This window comes from Taeniopygia guttata, chromosome 27 (assembly GCF_048771995.1).
Source record: "Taeniopygia guttata chromosome 27, bTaeGut7.mat, whole genome shotgun sequence".
NCBI classification, from domain to species: Eukaryota; Metazoa; Chordata; class Aves; order Passeriformes; family Estrildidae; genus Taeniopygia; species Taeniopygia guttata.
Genome location: NC_133052.1, coordinates 2238887 through 2264627, shown reverse-complemented (window position 1 = coordinate 2264627; position 25741 = coordinate 2238887). Strand labels below are relative to the sequence as shown.

At 58.6% G+C, this 25741-nt stretch overlaps 3 protein-coding genes across 3 annotated transcripts; 2 read left to right on the top strand and 1 right to left on the bottom strand.

Annotated features, from left to right (window-relative positions):
• Positions 1-14: 14 nt before the first annotated feature.
• Positions 15-11796, bottom strand: EZH1 (enhancer of zeste 1 polycomb repressive complex 2 subunit). Its single transcript, XM_030255912.4, has 20 exons — positions 11701-11796; positions 11059-11179; positions 10584-10712; positions 10199-10318; positions 9574-9694; positions 8722-8895; positions 7746-7848; positions 7320-7483; positions 6458-6549; positions 5724-5898; positions 5109-5305; positions 4609-4700; positions 4029-4069; positions 3476-3601; positions 2796-2974; positions 2237-2332; positions 1791-1872; positions 1574-1654; positions 1373-1457; positions 15-1269 (listed from the first exon to the last, which is right to left on the bottom strand). Exons 1-20 carry the CDS (start codon positions 11709-11711, stop codon positions 1209-1211), a joined length of 2250 nt encoding a protein of 749 aa, XP_030111772.4. The 5' UTR covers positions 11712-11796; the 3' UTR covers positions 15-1208.
• Positions 11797-15723: 3927 nt separating this feature from the next.
• Positions 15724-18472, top strand: RAMP2 (receptor activity modifying protein 2). The gene is made up of 5 exons (XM_030256145.4): positions 15724-15968; positions 16116-16266; positions 17315-17425; positions 17818-17920; positions 18049-18472. The coding sequence occupies exons 2-5, from the start codon at positions 16206-16208 to the stop codon at positions 18302-18304; spliced, it is 531 nt and encodes a 176-aa protein (XP_030112005.4). The 5' UTR covers positions 15724-15968; positions 16116-16205; the 3' UTR covers positions 18305-18472.
• A 214-nt stretch (positions 18473-18686) lies between these two features.
• On the top strand, positions 18687-22173 carry VPS25 (vacuolar protein sorting 25 homolog). Its single transcript, XM_030256144.4, has 6 exons — positions 18687-18910; positions 19046-19191; positions 19286-19339; positions 19656-19744; positions 20215-20290; positions 21531-22173. Exons 1-6 carry the CDS (start codon positions 18702-18704, stop codon positions 21641-21643), a joined length of 687 nt encoding a protein of 228 aa, XP_030112004.2. The 5' UTR covers positions 18687-18701; the 3' UTR covers positions 21644-22173.
• Positions 22174-25741: the final 3568 nt, after the last annotated feature.

Genomic DNA, 25741 nt, shown 5'->3' with positions numbered 1-25741 from the left:
AGCAGGGGAGGGTCTTTGCTACCACTTTATTATGACAAAGGCTACAAGCCATATTATTTAAAGTGCATTATTATTACCATTATTCACCGTCAACAAACCACAGACACAAGCCTGGCATAGTGCAGATATGGCCGAAGTGGCAGAAGACGCTTAGGCAAGAGCAGGGTTGGCAGGAGCTGGGCGGAGGGAGGTGGCAGGGAGCAAGGCTCAGGCTGGTGTTGGGATACAAGCACTGCTCCAGACAGATCTAAACACCTCCATGCTCCAGGGAGCCATCACAGACAGTGGGAAGGACAGACAGAGAGTCTAGCCTGCCGTGGCAGGGGACTGGGAAAGCATGGTGAGGCCTGGGCCAGGGTGGGCTTGGCTCCCAGAAAACCCAGAACCTCTGTGTGTTCCTGGACTAAACAGCTGGGAGCAGGCTGAGGCCCTGGAGCCAGGTCAGGACTCAGTCAGGCTCCCCAAGTCATCCTGGGAACCCAGCCCTGGACATTGAGAGCACAGCCCTGCACCCAGCACCAGGCCAGGCAGGAGGCTGGTGACATGTGTGGCTCTCAGGGGACAGCCCCGACCTTCAGGTCACCCCAGGCCCCATCCAGCCTGCCCCATCCCAGGCCTGGAACACCATCCCAGCAAAGGTGCTGACAGATGCAGGACATCTGAGATGCCTGCAGTCCCTCCACCCCAAAAATACAGGGCCCAGCCACTAGTTGAGGATTAGTTTAAAGTGCTTTTTTCTTTCCTTTTTGCATGGAGTGCAAGGCTAAACCTCACCCTGCCAAAGAATACTTCCCCTTTATTGCCAGGGCCAGGGGGTCACAAAGCCCAAGGAAGGTTTCTCAGAAGCCTCCCCTGGGTCACAACAGTGACTGTAACATCATTCTCTACCCAGCTCAGTGGCACCCCTACTCAAAGTATCATGTTGCATAGTGCTGCTCTCCTATCCCCAGGCATCCCTTGGTGCCACTCCAGCCACAGCTGGGCAGTCCCCCCTTCCCAGCCAGCTGGGGCAGAGGGGAAACCACCCTGGGACAGTCATGGCCCAGGGGCTGCTTACACTCCTGCCCCGAATCTCTCTGGTGTCTGGATGGAAAGTAGCACTTGTGACACACACAGCAGCAGGAACAGCAGCAGTCATGTCAGCGTGAAGCAAACATGGCATTGCTTACAAGGTGCAGCAGCAAGGTGTGCCAGAACCACCCCAGAGTTTAGATGATGTCTGTCTCCCTCTCTATGCCGACATACTTCAGGGCATCTGCCTGGCTGTACCTACAGGAAAGGAAGTCATGGCTGCAGCAATGTTCCCCCAGAAACCTGCACACAGGGTGGGGGCAACAACCCTGCAGCCCAAAGTCCCTGCTGGCCAAGGTACCTGTAGTCAAAGAAGAGCTCCTCTCCTGCCTGGATGGCTCTCTTGGCGAAGATCCCAATGCGGTGGTCTCCGTTCACCATCACAACTGCAAGCAGAGATGCCACATCAGAGATGCAACACCAGAGATGTGCAGCCCCAGCCTGGGCTGGAGCTCTCACAGCACCATGTCCTGCCTGGCCTGGCTGGGCAGGGGCACCTCACCTTTCGCATAGCAATTGGGGTTCACTGAGTGGTTGGCGAAGCGGATTTTATTTCCTTTGCGAGTAGCATCAACAACAAAATCTATTTAGGAAAAAAAAAAAAGAGAAGGAAATCAAGGTGTAAGGCCAGGCTTGTCACCCAGGCAAGAGCTGGGCTGAGCCTGCCCACCTGGCCAGCAGCCCTGGCTTCTCTACCCCTGGCAACCTCAGGAAGTTACCATTGTTGAGGTTGAAGAGGAAGCTGGACATGTACTTGTCGTAGACCTTTCCTCGCCTGTCAGCCTCATCCTGTGAAATGAGCTGTAGAGGGAGAACATCTTGAGAGACTCAGCAGCAGAGGGCTGAGCCAGGTTCCAGGGCTGCCTCCTGGAAACACCCTCCTACTCTCCCACCTCATGGGCAGGAGCTTGCCAGGGCTCCCAGGGATGGGGCAGGGCCAGAGCAGGGCTCCCAGGCAGCAGCACACACACAACACACTCCTCCACAGAGGTGCTGAGATGTGTCCCCACACAGCACGAGGCTCCATCTCCAGACCTGGTCAGAGCGAGCCCATGGGCACAGCTGAGCTGGGAAGGCAGCTGACCCCGCAGCCAAAGGAAGCTCTCCCGCCACACACAGCCCCCGTGTGCCTGGCCAGCAGCCCCAGCACAGGCACAGCACTGACCTCCCCACAGTACTCGGAGATGAACTCGTTCTTCTGCACAGCCTCCTTGATGAAAGTCCCCCAGCCAGCCACGTCTGATGGGGCCAGCAACAAATGCTGGAACCAAAATGAAAGGAAATGGGGAGAGTTGGCAGGTATAGCACACAGATCATGGGGGCAGCGGGGAGTCAGTCCATCCAGCATCCCCTTGTTATGGTGACACGCAGCTCCCTACAGACTTACACCATTACATGGAGCTGCACAGGTTCTGACACACACTAATTTGCAACTTTCTCTTAATTTCCCTTTTTTTTAAATGCTCAGTTCCTTGCTCTGACCAGCCAAATTCAAGATTAAATCTTTCTCTAGAGTCACTTTACACACTCCCTTGCTCTCACCATTCCTCAGTCCGGTCTCCTGATTTTCACATCTGCAATTCCCTACTCCAGAGTAAATGCTGCAGAGGCCCAGGGCAGAGCAGCTTCTTTTCCAGACCCTGGCAGGTCCAGGGAAGCTGCTCCCCCGACACAGCAGCAGCAGCTGTGGGTCAGCTCTGCCCCTGCCAAACTGCTGTTAATACCTTTTTGAGGCCTCGCTGGATGCTGCAGTTCTTGCAGGACACCACCTTGCAGTCCCAGTGCTCTGAAGCACCGCAGGTGAGGCAGAGGTCTGGGTCACACTCCCGCACAGCCAGGTAGCAGGGGCACTGCTTGGTGTTGCACTGGGTCTTACAGCGGCAGCCTGGGAAGCGGTTCTGACCTGCAGCAACACAGACCATGGGTTTGCACTGGGAGGTTGGGCAGAGAACAGAGGGGCCGTGCAGGGTCTCTGCCCCAGCTGCTCCTCCCAAGCCCTGGCAGGCCTTGGGCAGGAACAGAATAAAGTCTGGCTGTTTTCTCCACTGCAAAGCTGGGAATGGAAGCCCAGACAGGAAAAACAATCATGGCAGAGCAGTGACCCATTGCCCACCCTAACTGAGGGACATCCTGCTCACAGGGGACCAGCAGCAGCACCCACAGGATACAGACACAGGGATGTGCACTAACAGGAGTGTTTCCCAGCTGCCAACAGCTGCATGGCAGCACAGAACCATTTCCTTTTGGACTTTATCGGGTTGCTAACAGAACTGCTGTGGATGGACAGAGCAGCAAGTGCAGGAATAAATAGGCACTCAGCAAGCCCCAGCTCTGCACCCTCCCTGTGCTTTGTGCCAGGAGAGCTGGCTGTTTCCATTCCCAATAGTATTTCACTTCTTCTTACAGTCAGGATTGCACTGGCAGAACTTCTCACAGAAATTCTGAGTCATGATGCAAGGGCAGGAGCTGTCACAGGGGTGCTCGGGGTGGTCACAGGGCTGGTAGTTGTACACCTGGGTCGGTGAATTATCTAGAACAAGAAGAGAAATGCCAAGATTGGAAGCTGCATGCTGCAGGAACCTTTTCAAAGCAGCAAGTACAGGGCATTGGAGGGGAGAAAGTGCAAGCTGCCCGTCTGCCTGCACTGGGCAGGGAGCCTGGCAGCACCCAGCTCCCACAGACACACATATGGCCGTGCTCACTGACCACAGCTCAGTCCACAGCAGGGCTGCACAGTAGCCCTCAGTTTCCCCTGGCTGCAGCAAGCCCTGCTGCACATGCAGCCTCAGCGGGCACTGGAATGGCCATGATGCCCCTGGCTCCCCAAGGAGCCTGGCCAGGGGTAGTCACTCCCTCCACGCTGCTGGACATGCCAGGCTGGTGAGCAGGACACGGCCACCCCGCTGGAGAACTCAACCCTTGCAAACCTCCCATGACACAGTCACAGCCAACTCTACCTTTCTTCAGCTGGATCTTCCTGCAGTGTGCAGCCCACAGCCTGCAAAAGAAGCAGAGGAGGTTGAGGGGATGTATAAGCCATCAGGGAGAGCCAGCCAGCGCTGCTCAGCACCAGCAGACAGCACAGCAGAGATGGGCCTGGCAGATTCATGCATTAATGATCAGCAGCCACTATAAAGTGGAGAGATATGAGAGTGATGCAGCTGCAGCAGAAGTTCTTTAAGCCAAACACCAGAGCCAGAATAACACTGGACATATTGAGATCAACACACAAAGTGGGCTACAGGTCAGGGAGCTGAAGCTGAGGCTGCTGTTAGGGAAGCAGCACCAGGATCATCAGCCAGCGCTGCCCTATCCTTGAGCTGAGCCTGGGGCTGCAGGGCCACTGAGCCCCCAGCCAGAGCAGCAGCCCTGGAGCTGAGCCAGGGCCAGCACCCAGCAGCAGCACCAGCAGCCCCATGTGACAGCAGGACGTGCACACAGATGGGAGCCAGATGGGGATTACCAGGAATGCGTTGGCACAAAAAGCAGCGGATCTGGTTGCATTTTAAGAACAAAACAAGCTTGTCCAACACTTGCCTGTGCTTCCTTTTCTTCTTCTGGGATGGATTCATTAACTCATTTGTTGGCAGTTTTGTTATAAGCGATTCCTTCACTGCAAACTGAAAGACCTACCAAAGAACACAAGCAAAAAGAAGAAACAAGTTCAATGCACTCAAGTTGTTTTATCAAAAGCATAAGGAGAGTGTGAGTAAGCACAGCAAGGCTCCCAGGCCTGGGCCCAGAGAGCAGCAGCTCTGCCCCATTTTCCTGCCCATGGCACACTGCCTCCTCCTGCCTGGAAAACGAGTGCCTGCACAGCTGGCTGTGACACTGCACATGGGAGGGTAGCCACAATACCAGCACACAGGGCTCATTCTGACAACAGGAGCACTGCTGCAGAATAACACCCTGAGTTCCAAAAGCGTTGATGTGGCACCTTCCTTGGGGAGATTTGTGGCAGAGAAATAAAACCAACAGGCACTGGCTCTGGCCTCGGCCCCTCTCTTGCAGCTGCATTGCTTGGTCTGGGCACCCACCTGCTTGCAGGTCTTTGTCCCCAGCAGCCTGGCAATTGAGCAGAAGTTGTTGAAGTAGGTCCCATGGAAGACACGGAAGAGTGACTCCTCAGCTCCTGTCCACTCCACGGGCTCCTGCGGCGTCTCCACCGCAAACAGCTGGGAGGAGGCTGGGCTCAGCTTCTGCTTAGTGGGGGTCTGGCAGCGGGAGTTGGCCTCTGGCAGGAAAGGCAGATGTTAAGCCAAACACACCCTGGAAGAAGGTACCCGGCCATCATGGTTCTGGGGGGTAGCGGTCATCCCTCGTGCCCTGCAACCCTGCACTGCATTCCCGGCCACACACTCCTGCTTCTGGCCAGTCACAGTGCTCAGGAGCTAAGGGCTCGCTCTGGTCTTTGCAGATCCCAGCAAAGCTCTTGCTTTGCCTGGCAACATTCCTCCTTCCTGGGAGAGGACAGTGAATCCCACAGCAGCAAGGGCAGGGCTGGTGTCCCTCAGGTTTGCTGGGAACACTGACTGCTAACTCCAAATTCTCCAGCTGTGCAGGAAGTAGAAGGGAGCCTGGGAGAACTCCAGCTGCGAGGAGCTGCCTGCCCTCAGAGAGAGGAGTGGGGTGTCTCAGAACTGGCACCATACCCGAGGAGCTAGAGGCCCACTCGTTGCCCGTGTCCCGGTCGCTGTCGCCCTCCCTGGTCTCAGTGACAGCCGGGGTGTTGGAGCAGGATGCGCCCACCACGTGGTGCCGCCGGCGGCGACGGCCTGAGCACTTGGATCGAGGGTTGTGCAGTGCAGCAAACTCCTTGGCTCCTTCCTGCAAGCAGAGCAGAAGACAACACAGGTGGCAGATGACCAACGAAAGCAGAAAGACTTTTCCACAGGCCCTGGGACAAGCCCTGTCCTGCCACCACCAAGAGCAGGCAGAAGCTGGCCACATGTGGTCCCTTCAGCAAGTGCCAAACCAGCTGCTTGTGTTGCATGTTCCCACTTTGGTCCCTTTGGCATCACTGCCCAGTCAGCAGAGGATCCCTGGCCCTGAACCCCCAGCCCACTCCTCTGTATCCTCCTGACTTCTTGCTCTGCTCCTTTTTAGCATGGACTTAATTTGTCTAACACTGCACTGAGTCCAGAGAAATCATCTGTCACACAATTTCCCATCTGCCATCTCTGGAAATAGTCTTTGTAGGAGATGTGCTATAATATGCATCTGGTAAGGTCTGCATTTGCAGTCATGCTCCTCTGAATCCAGCAAGGACCAGAACTAATTCTGAAAAGATCATCCAAGTTGCGAAAAAGATCCACAGAGCTCTGCAGAGCAGAGCTGGCCAGGCCACTTCTCTCATGGTTTCTAAAGCAGTGACTCAGAAACATACCAGCCAGAGGAAACAGTCTGCGCCGCAAGGATCTGGCTCAATCTTGGTCTCTCTATTCTTTCGTTTGTACACATTAGGAGTAGCATGAAAAGCTGAAAAAGTAACAGTTATCTTTACTATTAGCATTCTCCAAGGTCTCTCCCAACTCTGCAAGGGACAGGAAGCAGGAGCCTGTGTGCTTGAGGGTTCCCCTGGCAGCGGGGCCTGAGGTGACCAGACCCACAGGGTAACCCTGCTCCAACCCACAACGGGGACTAGGCAGCTTGGGAAGGAGATGCCAAATGAGAAGAATCAGCTTTCACACTGAAACAAAAAGACCACGTCATATTAATATTATATCTTTTAATAAATAATTCACTGGAAGAAGTCCTGTGACTTCCCAAAGAAGCCCTTAGACCTGGAGAACAGCAGGTCCAGCAGCTAATCAGTATCCAAAAGGCTTTGGCAGGACCAACCGCAGGAATATGACTAAGACGAAGCTGTAAGTTCCAGGGAGGCAACAAAACACAGGGGCATGTCCAGACTTTGGCAGTGAAACATTCATGCCTTTCACTGACGAGCTTCTGCAAAGCAAGAGCAAAGTCTGGTGGTGGCAGGACTACTGCACAAACTGCCAGGAGCTCGGACGCGGCGTGCTGAGCGCGGAGAGGGGACGGCCACGCGCGTCGGTCTGCCATCCGTGGGAGCAAAGAGCGGAGCCGTCTGTACAAAAGGCTTCTGGGCACCTGTCAGCTCCTAAGGCCTCACTGCAAACTCATGAGGCACCACCCTCCAGAGACTCCAGCATGGACTAAGCAAGGTGTGCAGAGGAAAACTGAGGAGAAAGGGCTCTAGGGAAGCGTCCGGCTGAGATGGCACTTACGATGCAGAAAGCAGTCGTACTTGAAGCAGCGGCGGCAGAAGAGGGTGTGGAAGGAGTGCAGGGACTGCTCCCGCTGCACCGACTTGGCGCATGGCCCGTCGATGTTGGGAGTGCACTGCGGCGGCAGCACGTTGGGGTCTGACACCTCCGTCAGCTCCCGGTACCTGTTGACAAACACAAACACCCAGGGATGTGCTTTCCCCATCTGTGACAGCTTCATGTGCCTACAGCACCATCTGGGCCCATCAGGCTCTGGCCCAGGTGAGCCAAGGCCAAACTGCAGTTTGTAACACTCAAAACACACTCTACTCACAGAGCCTGCAGCTCTGAGCTTTGTGGCCCAGCCAGCCCACAGTGCTGGTCTCTGAAATAAAAGATTTCAACTCTTGCTAAGAAAGGGAACAGAAAACCAGTGCAGGGTTCTACCTTTCTTTCATATCCTCTGGGAAGCCATACTCAGGAAACATGGAAGAAATAGCAGTGAATATCATGTCATTGGGGAACCTCTTCTTTGAACACTTCTTGTTACCTACAAAGAAGAGGAGACAAAATTCTTCAGCCAAGCTGACGTGGATGGGTCTTCCCTTCTTGCACAGAGCAATTCCAGAGATGCTCAGGATTGCATTTTAAGACAGAAATGTAATCCCATGCACAAGTGATGAACTTTGTGTCCTGCAACCAGGCTGAGGTTGCAGAACAACCCAGAAGCAGTGCTAGGCCACTTTCAGTGCAGCACGATGTACTGCTGGAAGTACCAACTTCTCTTAAGTGCTATTACTATTTATTTCTGCTAGGGCAGAACTTGCAGACAGTTTTCTACATCCACTAAAGTGTTGGTGTTTGTGCTGCCCGCATCACTACAGATCAAGGACAAAGACAAAATTATCCATCAGCATTCAAAAGGTCATTGAGGACACATGAAAATCCCACAAACCAGAGCTTCCTCTAGGCAACAAGAGCTCCAGGTAGCACAGGAGAGGGAAGAGGAACACTAATACATGGAAAGCAGGTCTGGAAGGGATTTAAAAATGTCCATCTCCCTGCCTCCCACGGAAACAGATCCACCCACACCTCCCTGACAGGTGCTTGCCAGACCAGCACTTGAAAACATCTCATAACTTCTCAGATAACACCCAGCTCTGCTAATCTCACCAGGAAGTGGGTTTACAGATGACTCATCTAAATTACTCCTCACCACACTTTCAGATAGTGATTTCTTCCCCTGTCCACAGCAGACAGTGAGAACAAACCATTTCCCTTCTGCCACAGAACTTGTCAAGCTGGAACTGCTCTTGGCACATTAACAACCCAGTGATGGGAGGATAGCAGTGCCCAGTGCTCAGGCGGGGCAGGACAGAAATGTGACCAACATAATCTTCACTTCTCTGGGGGCCAAACCCACCTTCCACTGCAATTCGCTTTCTTTTCCTTGTCACTGGCAGCTCCTCTTTTCCATCCTCCTGTTTCACCTCAGAATCGTTGTGTCCTTCCTCTTCCTCGTCTGAGTACTGATTCAGAGCATTCACTAGCTCCAGGAACACAGCATCACTGATGAGAACTGACCCTGAGATCATTTCTGAAACACACAGAAGTGGGAGTGCCACCATCTTTCTTGTTTCTTGCCATGGCAACCACAAGCCTACATGCTCTGCTACCTACCAGAGCCCTTCTCTGTTTTTTTGGGGTAGGTGGGATTTTAGCACTAAAGCCACTAGTGGTCTATCATTTTCAGCAATCTGGGGACAGGCCACACCAGTTTTCCCTGTCTTCTTCCCCACTGGCAATTTTATGACGGGGCAGGCAGCGCTTTTCATTGATTAAACTCTTGGCTGAGGCAACAAGCAGAACAGGGTTGCTGAGATACTCCCCCTCTAGCATATTTTCAGCATCCCAGAGGACACCTGTGAATCCCTGTACACAGGAGGACTGGCTCCAGAGCACTCCAGGCATTAAAATGGAGCGAGGTACCCAAAGGCAGGAATGCCCAAAGGAGAATGGCAGGCACCATCCTGTTTCCCTGCTCTGAGAGCTCCCACAGAAAAGCTGGTTGCTGCTGCCACCTTTTGACTTCTGAACTACTTGGATATGTTATTTGCAAGAGACTGAATCACAGAACCATAGGAAGGTTTGGGTTGGAAGGGATCTTAAAGCTCATCTTGTTCCACCCCTGCCATGGACAGGCCACTAGACCAGGTTGCTCCACGCCCCATCCAACGTGGCCTGGAGTGGACAGAGCTGGTTGCTCCCAGGTTACCTTCCTCTCCGTGAACTTTCCCATCATAGTTATTAATAAGTTCTTCAATGAAAGTTTCATCTTCTTCCTTCACCTCGTCGCCCATGTAAGGGATATTGCACAGAACTGTTTCATCCTCCACCTGAAGAGAGATCAGACACAGCTCAGAAAAGCAGAGTTTGCTGACCCCAACGAGGCTGTGCCCAAGGCTGTTCTGGTCCCTTAGGTCTGCCAACAACACGGTGCACAGTAAAGGTTCAGATGTCTCATCACTGACACATCAGTGTTATCCCATTGTAACCCAGTCACAAATGAAAATACCTGCCTAAGAAATAAAACTCTTCATATAAAGGGAAATAAAAATCTTAGGAAAAAATATAAACAAACAAAACCCCCCAAAAACATATTTACTCCTTGAATTCTGTGAAACAATGGTGACTCTGTCAAGAAGCCACATGTAAAGGAGACTAGCTGGTGAGGTAGTGTGGACACAAGGCTGTCTGCGATTCTACAAAACAAGTAACTAAAGCAACACTTCATCATCTCTCAAGCAGATGTTGCCTGAAACAAGTGGGATGAAGAACCACTTCCCAGCTGTGTAACAATCAGATGATGACCTCACTGAAACCCCATGCTTCCCACGTACCATGAAATTCTGCTGAAGAGGGGACCAGGAGTACATAATGGGCACCAGTGCCACTGTGTTCAGGGTCCTCATGTACAGTGTCTGGCTTGCAAATCCTGGGAAAATGCTCTCAACAGTGCACTGGAAAACAAGTACAGAGAAGGACAGTGAGGAACCACTCTGGGAGGCTGCCACAGCCTGAGGAAAACTGAATTCAGGACAAACACAGAAGCCCCAGATCCACTCTGTGGACTCCATCCAGGGAAAAGCCTTGGGGGTACTTTTTGTCCATTTCTGCATTCCAGAAGTGTGAGGCATTGCCTGACACTGATCTAGAACAACACAGACAAAAACTCGTGCATATTCCCAAAGCTCCCTGCAGTCCTGCCCCTTTTCCTCTGCACACCTGTTTCAGGAACGGGTGCCCACTGACTGGCTTCATCAGCTGCACTGGCTGCACTCGAAGCTTCTTCCAGTCTTCATTAAGGATCTGAGTCTTTTCATGAACCTTCGCAAAGTTGGCCACAAAGAGAGCCTGAAAGGAGAGAAAGGAGCTCTCAAAATTTAAGAAAACCCATTGAGAACTCTCACAGCACTGAAAGGATTCAGCAAGGAGATCCTGTAAAAACCAACTGGAAATTAGCTCTCCTGCTGCTGTTACACCAGTGCTAGTTCAATGGCCTCGTGCATGCGACAGCTGCTGCCCACGAGGTCAAGGCAGAGCATGAGCAGAAGTGGCATCTCTTCCCATTGATCCAGCTTGCAAGTCAAATACAGCTTATCAATTCACCTTGCTGACACCCTCTGGCACCATTCAGACACTCTGAGCTGAAATGAAGCCTTTTTGGTGCATCTCAGCCCAGTCCTTGCTGTGGCTGTACCTTGGCTCCCATGTTTGCCTGGAACCTCTTGAGCTGCCGCAGACGCATGTACTCGGACTTGACTTTCCTTTTCCAGTACATGATACACTTGGATGTCGGAGGAGTGGTAATTTCCATCTTTCTGTAACAGTACAGAAAGAATAAGCATTAAATAATGGTCAGCTCAACCTCGAAACAAGTGATATTAGAAAAACGTCCCTGTGGATGGGAAAAACACTCTATGCATCATAGACCTAAACCAAGCAAAATAACGCCGTAGCTCTGCAGTGCTCCTGACTGCGGAACAACCCCAGCCCGAGACAGGCCCGGGACAGCAGCGAGGGGCGGTGCTGACCAGAACCGCCCGTCCTGTTCCCCGAGCCCCCGGGGCAGCACGTGAGCCCCGGGGGTTGCTGCGATCCCCGCCCTCCCCCGGGACACGCCGCCGGAGAGCCGCGGCTCCACTCCAGCCGCCCTCCCTGCCGCTCCGGCCGGGCCCGAGCGCTCCCCACGCCCGCTAAGAAGAAGCGGAGCGAGCCGAGGCCGGCTGCGCCGCCGGGCCGGGGGAGCTGGTCTGAGCCCCGCAACTCCCTGCCCCCGGGGCCCGGCTGGTACCGCGGGAACCCGACACCCCCGGGACCCCCGAGCCCCGCCCGCACTCACTGTTCGGCCATCGCGACAGGGGGAGGCCGCGCACCCCCGCCGCACTGCGCGCGCGCCGGCCCGCCCCGGGCCCGCCCCGGGCCCGCCTCAGGCCCGGCCCCGGCCCGCCCCGGCCACCGACCCCGGCCCGCCCCGAACCCGCCTCAGGCCCCGGCCCTGGGCCCGCCCCGGCCCCGGGCCCAGCCCGCCCCGGCCCCGGCCCCCGGCCCGCCCCGGGCCCGCCCCGAACCCACCCTGGGCCCGCCCCGAACCCGCCTCAGGCCCGGCCCCGGCCCCCGGCCCCGCCCCGGCCCCCGCCCCCGGCCCGCCCCGGGCCCGGGCCCCGCCCCCGGCCCGCCCCGGCTCCGGCCCCGGGCCCGCCTCAGGCCTCGGCCCCCGCCCTGGGTCCGCCCCGGCCCCGGCCCGCCCCGGGCCCGGGCCCCGCCCCCGGCCCGCCCCGGCTCCGGCCCCGGGCCCGCCTCAGGCCTCGGCCCCCGCCCTGGGTCCGCCCCGGCCCCGGCCCGCCCCGGGCCCGGCCCGAACCCGCCTCAGGCCCGGCCCCCGCCCCCGGCCCGCCCCGGGCCCGCCTCAGGCCCGGACCCCGCCTCGATCCGCCCCGGGCCCGCCTCAGGCCTCGGACCCCGCCTCGACTCGACTCGACTCGACTCGACTCGACTCGACTCGACTCGACTCGACTCGACTCGACTCGGCTCGGCTCGGCTCGGCCCGGCCCGGCTCAGCCCAGCCCGGCTCCGGTCCCTCACACCCAGGCCTCGCCCCGCCCCTCACACCCCAGGCCCCGCCCCGCGCCGCCGCCGCCGCCGCCGCCGCCGCCGGTGGTGCCGGGACGCGTGGCCTGCCCCAGCGGAGCGGACCCGTTCCATCCTGGAGGACACCCCTGTGGGTCGCGGGGAACGGGCTAAACGCGGCGGCTTGGTGCCGTGCCCGCCCGTTCCCGGCGTGCCTGGGCCCACCCGGCCCCGGCCCGGTCTTGCGGGAAGCCCTTGGCGGGACAGCGCCGTTCCCGCCCGGTTCTACGGCACTCCGAGCCCCGGGACAGCCCTGCCCGGGTGTGGTCGCGCTGCCCGACGAGCCGTCCCGGTGGTCCCGGGTCCCTCTGGCCCCACCGCCGGGCCTCCCTGTGGCGGCGCCGGGCAGGAAGCGGCTGCTGGCGGCAGCTTTCCTGCCCCGGGGGCCCCGGCGCCGGGGAGCGGACGGAGCTGGCTGCTGCCCCGGCGGGGCCCCGGCCGTCCCCCGCCGGCTGCCGGCTGCCCCGGGGCACCTTTTTGGCAGGGTGAGTGCGGAGGACGAGCAGGGCCGGTCGCGCCCGCAGCCCTGCACCCCGCCCGCATCTCGGAGCTCCGCCGGGTCCGGCGGGGCGGGGGCCCGGTGTCCCCCGGGAGCTCCCAGCGCTGGGACGGGCCGGGCTCCGGGATAGGTGACCGGGGGAGCCCCAGCCCGGGCGCAGGGATCCCGCTGTCGCTGTCGGGAGGATGAGGATGCTCCCCGGGCTAGGGCTGCCTGCTGCCCACTCCTGTCTGTGCTCCCGCGGGTGCGGCACAGGCAGCCGGGGGTGCTGCACGGAGGCCCCAGGGGGTTGGGCACAGGGTCTGGCACATGGCCGAGTCCCCACAGGGTACCTGGTGTATTTCTCTCCTCTCCCAGTGCAGCTGTGCTGGAGGACAGCTTGCCTGGTCTCTCCTGGCCTTCTTTGGAAGGATCTCTGAGCAGGGTTTGCCACAAACTTGTCTGCCCCCAGGGCTGGTGTTGGCTCAGAAACTTCTCTTCCAGGCTGCAAGGGCCAAGGCAGAGCCAGGAGTCCTCTGCACCCTTAGCCTTTTCACCACTACTGTGCTCATCTTGGCCTGGGAGGAAGAGGAGGGGTCTCTGATGTACTGGGACCAGCAGCTGGGCACTGGGACTGTTCCTGGCTGGGCAGCCCTGGCATCCTGTGTCTCCTTGCTGCAGGCCATGGGAACACTGAGCACAGGGATCTCAAGGATGAAGGTTAATACCCTGGTGCCATATCCAGTGTGGCTCTAGCCCTCCAGCCCCCTCCAGCAGTGCTATACTGGGGGGCTCCATCACTGGCAGGGCAATGTCCAGCACCCCTTGGACCTCACATGGTCCCACTGGTCCCACCTCCACCAATGTCCTTCTGGGTGGCTTCTGGATAAGGATGGCGAGTAGAGCTGCCCTCTTGCCATCCTGGCTGTCCTCCCCATCCATCGCAGACCTTGGTGAGACCTGTGCAATCTGTGCTGGTCTTGCAAGTGCCTCAGAGGCTCCCTCCTGTCTAGGCTGATCCCATGGGACCCCTAGGGCTGTGTGTTGAACTGCACAACAAACAGGACTGCCTGCCTCATCCTGGGCAGAGTCCAGGGGTGACCCCAAACAGCCCTCCTGAAACCACAGCTAGTGGGGGAGAACTGGGAGTGGGGGAACATTCCAGGGTCTGTCAGGTGCTCTGCAGGACCTCTGGAGGTGCTGCTGGTGCCAACCCACTGCCAGGACACCTACCAGGGCTGGATCTCCTTCTACTGCTGCGCCCCCTTCCATGCCACCCTCATGGCCATCTCCAAGGGAAGTCTCTGCCACTGGAACCAGATCAGCAGGTGGGTCAGCCTCAGCCCCAGAAGTGCCACATGCACACTCGGAGCAGGGCCATCGCAGGGATGTGTCCCCAGCCCTGCAGGCTGGCCTCATGCTGTCCCCTCTGCAGCACCTACAGTGAGCTCTCCAGTGGCATCCAGCTGCTGGCCAGCTGCTCTCCTGCCCTGGCCTGTGGCCATCCTTGACCCCTTCTGTCCACTGAATATTCACCAGCTGCACTGAGGCCAGGCTCCCCAAGCTGGGCAGTTGGCCCCCAGCGTGGCTGTGGCCAAGGGGCTTGGCTGCCTTGTGCCCCTCGCAGCTGTCCTCACACTCAGCAGAGCCCAGACAGGGGTTCAGATCCCAGGGAGAAGCTGCCCATCTCCTGAGAGCCCCCAGCTCTTTGAGGGGACAGGGACAGCCTCCTTCCCTCGCAGTCCTGGCAGCTACTGAGTGGGAGGAGAGGACTGGGGGTGAGGGTGACAGGTCAGAGCAGGGATGGAGAGCTTGGGATTCCCTGGGAATGGAGTGGGTCCCATGGCATGAGGGGAAGCTGGGCATGGGGCTCCAGATGCCTGCATCTGCCTGGGGGAACACTGGGAGAAGAGTGTCAGGCAACTGACCCTGCACGGGCCGATCCCCTTCCTCGGCACCCCAGATGAGGGCTGGCAGGGAATGCCGGGGATGCCAGGCTGGGTGGGGAGCCCAGGCCCTTGGCAGGCAGCCACCATCCTGTCCCTGCCCATCCCCTCCGGACGCCCCAGGAGGGGGGCGGCCGTCCCAGCCCTGGGGCCGCGCTGAGATCATTGGGTGTCTCCCTGGCAGAGGCTCCTGCCACCCGGCTGGAGGCTCCGCCGGCTCCACCAGAAAGAGCAACCAGTGGCTCCAGCCCTGCAGCCACTGGAGTGCTGGGGATGACTTCCAGATGTGGCCACTCGCCCGCAGAAGGTGGCTGCTGCAGCCTGGGAGGCACCAGACAGCTCTGCCAGGACTTTTGCTGGGGAGCTGAAGCCCAGTGCGATCCACAGCAGGGAGGGTCCCTCCGAGCTGCCCTGCGCTGCACTCCAGTCCCTGCTCTGCGTGCCTGCAGGCGGCTCCTAAAGGGGAGGCTTTGGGCTGCGCTCTGCCCCGGCCAGGCGTGAAAGGTCCTGTGCAGGAATGCCGCAGAGCCGCGGGCTGAAGTCACCCACAGTGGGGGGGACACGGGCCCCTGGGCGGGAGCTGCTCCAGGAAGGGGGGCTCTGGCAGAGGCAAGCAGGCGCCAGGCTGCCCAGTGCAGGAGGAAGGCACTGGGGCCAAGGACTGGCAGGGTCGGCCAAGTGTCTGCCCTCTCCCCACCTCCTCGGCCTCGTGCCTGGGGGTAGGTTGTGCCATCACCCTTCCCTCCTTGGCCACGGGCAGGAGCTGGGCTGCCCCGGCAGTGCCGCCTGTGGGGCAGGTGCCCGGGTGAACCAGAAACTGCGGTTTGGGGCCGTGGGTCACCCCGCCGCCCCCGTTCCCGGGCGGCAGCACCCGTCCGTCCGGGGACACTGTGCTTTCCCGTCCACTCCCCCCGCTGCTGGGCTGCCTGCCCTCCACGCAGGAGACGAGGGATTTCACAACCCAGCCCAGACAGGATTAAAGAGAAATACACAAGTAAACAAATCGCGGCCTCGTAACGCTGGACGTGCTGTGCAGGGAGCGGATCCTCCAGGCCGGTGGGTGAGGCGCGGGCGTCGTGGGTGCCGGGGGTGCGGGAGCGATGCCCGCGGGGGCCGGCACCGCACGGGACAGCGCAGGGTCCGGCCGGGAGAGCCGCTTCAGAGCAGCACTGAGCGATCTCATTTTTCACACGTCTCCCGTAGTCAAACTGCCCCTGTCAGAGGAAAGGAGTTGCTTCCTGTTATTTCCATTGAAATCCCTGTCCCGGTCGTTAGCCGGCGGGCTTTGGCAGGATGGCACCGCGCACGCACATGAGCTCCGGCCGCCTCTCCCGAGGGCTCCTGCTGCTCTGCGGTAAGTGCGCGGGGCGCGGCCCCGGGGGCTCCGCACCCCGCACCACCCCGCACGTGGCCGCCCTCCCACTCGTGGGGCCCGGGGCCAGGGTCTTGACTCAGCCCGCCCCATCGCCCCACCCCAAAATGGGACCAGCCTGTCAACGCTGAGGTTAGCTGGGGCAGCCGTCGCCAGCATGGCCGGGGGGCACTGGCAGGTGGGCACCAGGTGCTGTGGGCAGCTCCCACCACGCTCAGCCACGGTCTGGCAGGGAGCCCTGCGAAGACCCGGGCTGGGACAGGAACTGCAGCACCACACATGCCCAGGCAGGGGGGTGGATGGGGCCATCAGGGACAGAGATCGGGACAGGGTGGGCTGCCCTTAGCACAGCCAGTGTACCAGCCCAGGAGCACCCCATAGCCGGTGCCCAGCTGTGCCAGAGCTCCCCACAAGCAGCCCAAGGAGGGCCCAGTCTGGCAGTTCAGTGTGGAGCCAGCATCAGTGCCCCACACTATGGGTCTGCAGCTGAGGGCGGGAGATGGATCGGGCAGTTTCCTTGAGCCATGGGGCTCCCGTGGGCCAGGCGAGACGTGCCCCACGCCCTTGGCAGGCTGTGCTGGGTGTGGAACTGATGGCAGGCGGAGGGGTTCTCCAGCGGTTCTGTGCTGTGGCCAATGCTTCCTCTTCCTGCCCCAGCTCTGTCCGGCTGACACGCAGTACCACGCTGGCTCCCCATGGGTGGGGGTCCCAGTTTGTCCCCATGCTGTGACAATGGCCCGGGGTTTGTAGCCCCTAAACAGCCCCTCTGAACCTTTGGATAGCTGCCTGCAGCCCCCACAGCCCCTGCCCATACGGGGGGCTGGACACCTTAGCTCCAGCTTCTGCCAAGCTCTGTCTCCCTGTGCCCCACCTGCTGGCTTCAGTGCCCCCTGAGGGACACCCAAAAGCAGTTATTTCCTGTAGACCCAGCCTCTGCCAGGGCAGCTCCCTCACATGGAGCCCTGTCAGCACCCTTACCCCCCTCCCCAGACCCTCTGTCCCCTCTCACCCTGTGTCCCTCCCTCTGCAGTGCTCCTGGGGACTGGCCTTTGTCACACAGACGCCGTGAACATGAGCTTCATCCAGGACACTGTGACAAGCCCACCCACGGCCATGTCCAACTGGACAGACCAGCCCATGGGTGAGTGTTGGGGTTCAGCGAGGGCCGGGCAGCACTGCAGGACAAACGGTGCCCTGGCCAGGGCTGGCCCTGTGCCACAGAATGACCCCTTCTTTCCCCTAGCCATCCCAAAAATAGCTGGCCCGTGCCATGAAGCTCTCCCTGCCACTGCCCACAGTGGGGGCAGTCAGCAGCAGCCTGCCCTCCCTGTGTGCCCCTGGCATTGCCCTGGGCTGCTGCAGGCTCCAGGCGACATCCCAGGGCTGCTGTAGGGTCCATCCCTCACTGTGCTGATGTCTCTCCCACGGGCCTGTGCAGTGCTCCAGATGCCAGGTGTCACCTGGCAGCAGGGGCAGGCAGGGATGCAGCGTGGGCAGAGGCATGCTGCCCGTGCTCAACACCTTTCCTCACAGAGAGGAATTACACCGACATGACAGAGGAGTGCTGGAAATACTTTGTCTCCCTGATGGGGAACGTGATGACATCGGAGTTGTGCGAGTGGAAAGTCATCAGCAGGTATGGGGCAGCCGGACCTTCTCCTCCGGCAGCAGGGGCAGGGGCTGGGCAGCACACAAGGGCGGTGCTGCTCCGTTCTCCGTGCCCCCGGTGTCCCATCCCCTGCCGGTGTCCCGAATCTCTTCCAGGCCCTACAGCGCGCTGCAGCGCTGCCTGGAGGACTGGGCCGAGAGCTTCAACTACAGCTACCCCAACGCCCTGGCGGAGCAGTACATCTTCCAGAGCCACCACCGCTACTTCCACAACTGCACCCTGGAGCAGCCAGTGTACTTCGACCCGCCCGAAGATGTGCTCCTGGCCATGATCATCGCACCCATCTGCCTCATCCCCTTCCTTGTCACCCTGGTCATCTGGCGCAGCAAGGACGGCAAGGCGCAGGCCTAGAGCTGCCCTCCCGTCCCGCCTCGGGCCACGGACCCGCGGCTGCGGGGCCGCCCGACCACCCGAACCGCCCGCTGGGTTCTCGGGGCCACCGAGCCGCGCGGCTGAGCCGGCCGGTTCCTCCTGCGCCTTCCCCCCGCCGCGGCCCGGCATTAAACGCTTCTTCCCCCACGCCTGGCGCTGGTTCTTCGGCCATGAGCCCTCCACGGCCCTGGCCCGGGCCGGCTCCCACCGCCTGGCCGGGCGTGCCGGCAGCTGCTTGCCGTAGGGAACGCTGCGGCGGGACACCGGGGCCAACACCGGCACCGGAACCGGGGCTCCGACCGGGAGGGGCGGGGCCACACGAGGGGCGTGGGAATGCAAATGAAGGGTGTGGACATGCAAAAAGAATTGCGTTGGTATGCAAATAGAAGGTGTGGTTATGCAAATAGAGGGCGTGGTCATGCTCTGGAAGGGCGTGGCCCCGCGGGGGGCGTGGCCCGCGGCCGGGCCGGAAGCGGGGCGGGCGGGTCGGGAAGCGGCGGCGGCGGTTCCGGTGGTTCCGGTGGTTCCGGTGGCGGCGATGAGCTTCGCGTGGCCCTGGCAGTACAGCTTTCCTCCCTTCTTCACGTGAGCACGGCCGGGGCCGGGACTGGGACTGTGGCTGGGGGAGGCGGGGCGGGAAGCGGGGGAACCGGGAGAACCGGGAGCGCGGGCCGGGGGTGCCGGTGCCCGCCCGCCGCCGTGCTGACCCGGCCCTCGCAGGCTGCAGCCCAACGGCGAGACGCGGCAGAAGCAGCTGTCGGCCTGGTGCGCGCTGGCGCTGGCCTACAGCCAGCAGCACCGGCTGCCCGCCATGACGGTACGGGAGGCTCAGGACATCCCGCTCTTCGCCAACCACCGCCTCCAGCGTATCCTTTGCTCCCGGTGCCCGCGGCCCCGCCGCCCGTGCCCCCCTCGCCCCTACCCCCCGCCTCCGTCAACGCCTCCTTAACCCGCGCCCAGGGAAGCTGCCGCTGGAATCCATCCAGGTGGTGCTGGAGGAGCTCCGCAAGAACGGTGGGTGCTTCGTCCGTCCGTCCGTGCTCCCGACCCGCGGGGCACGGAGGGCAGCAGCCACCGGGCAGCTCCGTCCCGGGGCCCGGGCTTGCCCATCCCGGGGCTGCTCGGGGCTCCGCGGGACCTGCAGGCAGGGAGGAGGGGGCTGCACAGAGAAAAATCACTTTCTGACACGGAATATTTAGTATGCAGGGCAGGGGCTGCCCTGTGAGGCTGCCTTCGGCTGCAGTGCCTGGCACGTGTGCCAAAATCTGCATGTTTGATCCTTATTTCTGACTTGTGCTCTGCTTCAATCCGTGTTCCCCATTGCTTCTAGGGAACCTGGAATGGTTAGATAAGAACAAAACCAGTTTTCTGATCATGTGGAAGAGACCGGAAGAGTGGGGAAAGCTCATCTATCAATGGGTGAGAGCACAGGGGCTGCACACCCAGACCCACACTGTGTCCATGAGGATGGGGGGTCCTGGCTGACGGTTGGGAAAGATCACTGCTTGCTTCCTCACTGCTTTTACCTTTCTCCTTGCACTTCTCTCTGTTGCAGAGAGGTGAGGACTTATTAACAGCTTGCACTTGCTGTGAGCTGCAGGGTGAGGGTGGTGTTGTCCACCCTCGGTGCTGGGTGACCTGTGGTGAGGACAGGGCAGCGTCACTGCCTGGCCCAGGTGTGGCCCAGGTCCTCACTGTGGAACACACGGGCAGGAGGACCAGACCTGTCCTCATAACCCCAGGCTGCACCCCCTGACCCCTCTGCCCCACGTGTGTCCAGGGTGCTTATCACGTGCTGTGCACACTCTGTGTTACACTCTCCAGGATCTGTGGGAGATTGGACAAGGATGTTCAGCCACAAGGATGAAATTTGCTATTTGTGTTTGCAGGTGTCAAAGAATGGCCTGACCAACTCTGTGTTCACGCTGTACGAGCTGGTCAGTGGAGATGATACAGAGAATGAAGGTAAAGCTGGGGCTCGTGTTCTGGAGCAGGTTTTCAGAGCACGCTGGATTGGATCATGTAAACAGTGATTGTCAGATTACACTTCTGTAGATTAAATATTTTAAAATCCCAGATGCAAACTCACCGTTTCCCACCACTGGCACATGCTGCTCCAAAGGCTTTTATCATTTTGCAAGAACATCCTCCTGTGTAATTGGATTTTCCCTTCCCCAGTGCCTAGCACTTTATCTGGTGTGGTAAGGGGTGTTTTGTTTTCAAGCCAAGCTCCAGCTCTGCATGGCAGGCTGCTGTGACTTGTCCCTGCTGTCTGATGACCTCTGGGCTCTGCTCCCTAAGCAGAGGTGATGAGCCTGTTGGTGTAGCCATGACTCTGGATTTGCTGTAGCGTTATGATGTTCTTCAGAGCCCTCAGCACTGCTGCCCCCACTCCCTGGACCTCACAAGCCTGTAGCTCATGGTGGCTTGACCTCTCCCTGTGTGCCATGGGGTCATGTGTAAATCAGTTCCTTTGTCCTGACAGGTGATGACTTTGTGTGGTGTGACTCAATATATATCCTGGAAGAGCAACTTTGAGATACATATCTCTTTAATGTGTGTGTAGATGGGGAATTATATCACGTAAATGCTAATTTACACACATTGGAGACACAAGTGAGCAGTTAGTTCATCCCCCGACACCAGAGGAGAGTCCTGGATAAAAAAGTGCATGAGCCATTAAAAAGAGATAACACTTAACCTTAGCTGGTGATGCATGTGAGAATGACACCATTACTGCTTTGGTGGTGGTGGAAGAACAAGATGTTCAGTGGTGCTTCTGGTTTGTGCTACAGTGTTAACAGGGTGTGTGTGTCAAGGTTCTTGTACCTCAGCCATGGGAGCCCTTTTACTGGTTGGAAATTAAAGAACAGGAAACACAGAAAAGCTGCTGTGATTATAATTGACTAAACTGTGATAAAAGAAGATCAGTTTGTGGGCTGCCATAGCTCTGCATGCTCCCCTACAGAGCCTTAATTTCTGGTTGTTTGTATGGAGGGTCGTAATGGTTTCTGGCAAGTTTTTCCTTCCAAAGTGAGACTGAGCCAGTGGAAGAGAGCTGCTCAGCTACATGCTGTAGAACTGCATTATACATGACATCGTTCAGCAAAGTTCCTGATGGGAAACAGGAGAAGTGGGACTCCATAAATCGGAAAAATGATGTTATTTTTTCTCCCTGTTGACGGGGATCTTTGTCCTTCCCTAGAGTTTCACGGGCTGGATGAGGCTACGCTGCTGCGTGCCCTGCAAGCCTTGCAGCAGGAGCACAAGGCTGAGATTATCACACTGGATGACGGCCGAGGCGTCAAGTTCTTCTGACAGGAGCCTCCTGCCCTTCCCTGCTGCAGTCTCGGGTCTCCCTGCCAAGCGTTCCTCTCTGGGCCTGGCTTCAAACTGTGACTGCAAGTAGCTGCATCTCGGGATTTCTTGGGGCAAGATGAGTCTGAGAACCCTTCCAAAGATTTAGGAACATCCTGAGATCCTCTCTCTGGCTGTTCTCCCTGTTGATGTGTTCGAGAGGCTAAAGCTGCTCTAGGCAGTTCTGAGAGGGACCACCCAGAAGTGGAACTGGACTGCTGCTGGTCCCTGTTCCCGTGATGGCCTCGAAGCAGTCCCAGCTGGCTGGTCAAGCTTGACCTCAAAGGCCCCCCTGCATCCCTGCCAGCCACGTGTGGGGTCCTGCAGTGCTGCTGCAGTGCCAGGGGATGAGGCAGGAGCAGGGCACGGGCCATTACTGCTACGCTGTGGAAGCCCTCAGTGGCAGAAGGAAATGCACTTGCTGCCAAGCAGGCTGGGGGAAGCCAGGGAACTAATTTCAGGTGATTAAAATGAGATGTATTTATAGAGCAGTCTGGCTGTTTTCATCTATCTTTATTTTTCCATCAGAGACAAAACAGAGCAGCGTACCAGATTTTTGTCCTTCAGTCATATTTCCTCGCTGCCCCAGGGAAATGCTGTGGTTCCAGGGTGGGAAACACCACAAGAAGAAAGGAAAAGGGGACCCTTGCTGCCCTTTTCAGGACAACGTTTACTTTAAATTTGCATGTGCCGCCTGCTGGAAGCCCCTGGGTTTGTGCAGAGGTGATGGGGTAAGCTCTGTACCACTGTGGCTGGGAGAGGGATGACTCAGCTTTAGGCTCTCAGTGCTGATAACAAAGTCCCCAACTTGTCAGAAACTGTGGCTAGGTGCAGTTGCTGACCCTGTCAGCCCTGGGGAAACAGATGGCTGTGCTGGGGCAGGGTCACCTTTCCCTGATTGTTGTCTGTGTGTCACTGGCAGAGGTTGGGGGCAGGCTGGAGTGACCTCGGGTCAGACCAGTGTGGTCAGTCTGGGGGTCCAGCAGAGCAGATGGCACTTGCACCCCACAGACTGCCCCTGTCTGGCATTCCCTGCCCTTGGGGCAGCCTGGCACTGGCTCACCTGCTCCTGACAGCTGATGTCAGCGTTGAGGAATTCTCAGTGTAGGTGAGATGCTGGAGTCTGGGGCTGTGAAATGTGAAAATTTGTTCTGTAGCAGGAGCCTGTTGACCTGGACTTGGTGGGATGTGCTGCCCTGCTGTGGGCACAGTGCTCTGGAACTGTGGCAGGAGCCCAGGCTTCCTCTCCGTGCCAGGCTCGGCAGTGCTGTGGGGGAATTCCTGAGTGCCAGCACTTCTGTGCTGAACTAAGGCACCAGCAATGCTCCTGAGTCACTGACACAATGGGCTGGTGTGGTCTCCTTTCTGAGGACCATCACCCCTGGGAGCTCTGTCATGGTCCTGCCACTGAGGGTTCTGAGCAAACCCAGCAGCAGAGGCTGTGCCATGGCATGTGCCGTGAGCCCTGCACTGCATCTGTCCCCACAAAACTGGCACAGCCTCTGCTTGATCAGGGATCATCCTCTCTGTTTGCAGCCTCCAAAGTCTCTGTGTGGGATTCATGTGCTCCCAGTGTCTGCCCTGGGTTTGTTTCCATGTCCAAGATCTGCCTCTGCTTTTCTCCCCATGCCACCTGCATTGCCCCTTCCCTCCCTGGCTGCTCCTGTAGCCCTGCACAGAGCCAGGGTGCTGTGCCTGCAGGTGTCTGCATTTGATCCCAAACAATGAGCCTTCAGCAGCCGGGCTGGAGTTCTCTCTGCCTGTGTGCACGATGCTGACCTCCCAGCACTGTGTTCCAGGCTGGGAGTGCTGTATGTAACCTGGCTGTCCTTGAGGGAGTCTGTGTTCTTAATTAAATTTGCTCCCTTCTTAGGAAATGGCTGATGTGACATTAGATAAGCCTAAAACCAGCTTTTCATTCCAAGGCACTCCTGGCAGCAATTCCCATCTCTTTTTCAGCTTCCTATTTAGTTGCTTACTTAGTGGCGGGGGGGGGGAGAAGGAGGAGGAAGAGTATGTCCCCTTTGCAGAGTGGACATTGTGTAAAATTCCTTTTCCACACCCTCTGGGCTGGTTACCAGAGGCCTCATCCAGCCATGCCTGTGAGGACCTGTGGGACCAGCTTCCCTGGGCTGGGCAGTGCTGCTGCAGAGAGGTGTCACTGCTGAGGCCAGGGTGTCACTGCTGAGGCCAGGGTGTCACTGCTGAGGCCGTGGGATGGGTCCTGGGAGTGGCAGAGCTGCTGCCAGCTGGTGCTGCCACCCTGGAGGGAGCAGATGTCCCTCTGTGGAGATGCTGTCCAGCCCAGCCATGCAGCCCTGGGGAGGGGCTCGCTGGAGGAGGTGGCTCAAGGTGGTTTTGGGGGGGTGGGGGTGGCTGCTACAACCCCCTCCTCCAGCCTGTGGCCCCTCAGAGGCCCTTGCCACGTCTGGCCATGGTGATTAGGGCTCGCTGGCCGGGGCGAGGCAGAGCTCAGAGGGGCTGGTGCCAAGATAAGGCACTATCAGGCTGGGCACACTCGGATCCCACTGGTCAAGGAGGAAGGATTCTGAGAAAGATTTTCTTTGGTGCAGCTGCATAGGAGCAGGAACAGTTTCAGTTTGATAACTTTATATGTTGGGATAAAGGTGCAGGTGGGTCCCATCTGTGCCTCTGGGCTGAGGAAATCCTCTGCAGTGATCTGCCCATGGTTACAGCCACAGCTGAGGTTTGGGTACTATCTCTGCCTCCCTGAACTCACATGAGTTAGGGTGAGAGACACAGAAGGTCCCGTGGGTATGGGGTGGTGAAGGTAACAGTGAAATAAGCCCTGGGTGTCCCTGGAGCATCCCAGGACAGGCACCCTGCGCTCTGCAGCCCCAGCTGTGCATCCCCTTGGTCCAGACCCATCCTGGCCCCTCTGCGATCCTGCCCCAAGCTCTGGGGTCAGAATGGACAATTCCTGGCAGGGCTTGGTGGAGCCTGGAGTTGAGCAGGGCTTTGATTTGTGATCTAATTCTGAGGAGAGTGATTACACAGTGCCTTGTACTCTTTCTGGCAGCCAAATGTAGGCGAGAAATGGGTTATGTTCCCTGATTGTGGCGGTTCCTCAAAGTGAAGCCTGGCACTGGCACCTGCAGCCCAGAAATGTCACCCTGATAACGCTGGGGAGCTGCAGTGGGCGCCTGATTGTGGAACAGGAGCCTTCTGGTTTCAGGCCAAGCTGGCTGCAGATTGGTGTTCCTGGCCAGGTCAGGAGAGGATCTGTTCCCCTGCCCGAGCTGCCACCTCCCTACCAACTCTGGTATGGAGTGGCGTTTGGAGAGATCATTTAGGGAATTTCTCAGACCACTCACAAGGGAGGTGTGGGAGGGCAGCACTTGGAGCAAACTTCTCCCCTAATTTCTTTCCTCCCCTGTCTGCAGGGGCCTCACTGGACCGGGATATTCCCCTGCTCCTCTGGGAACTTCCAAGGCATCTTGTTTCACGATGGAAACCCTTGATAAGGAGAAATGAGCCTGCCAGGGGCCAAACTGAGATCCCTGCCTGGCTCTGTGTCACCTGTTGGAGAAGCAGGGCTCCCTGCCAGCCTGAGCAGTGCATGGGCCCTGGCAGGGACCCCTGTGTGGGGCAGCCAGAGTCAACCAAGAGGGCCTCGGGCAGCTTGCCCCACTGTCTGGCCATGCTCAGAAGGTTCTGGGTAAGGCTCACCTGGACAAAGAGCATTGTTTAACAGCTGAGCCAAGCCATGTTGCATCTTACAACCCAAGAGTCACCCATGGCAGGGCCAGTGCAAGCACTGCACCTGTGGCCTGTCAGTCTTGGCCTTTTGGCTGCAGTGGCCACGGGCACCGGTGCCCCAGCAGCAGGCACAGCCCTGCAGGGGCCGGTGCTGGACGTGGTGTTCTGCCAGCGCTGCTTCTTACCTGGGACCAAGCCCCTGACGTGCTCCAGGGAGCGCAGGGCTGAGTGGGGGTGTGGTTGCTGCTCCCTGCTCTCCGGCCAGTTCTGCTCCAGCAGCTCTTGACAGGGAGACATCGATCCAACTCCTTGTTGGGAAGGAGCTGCCTGGCTCGTGGG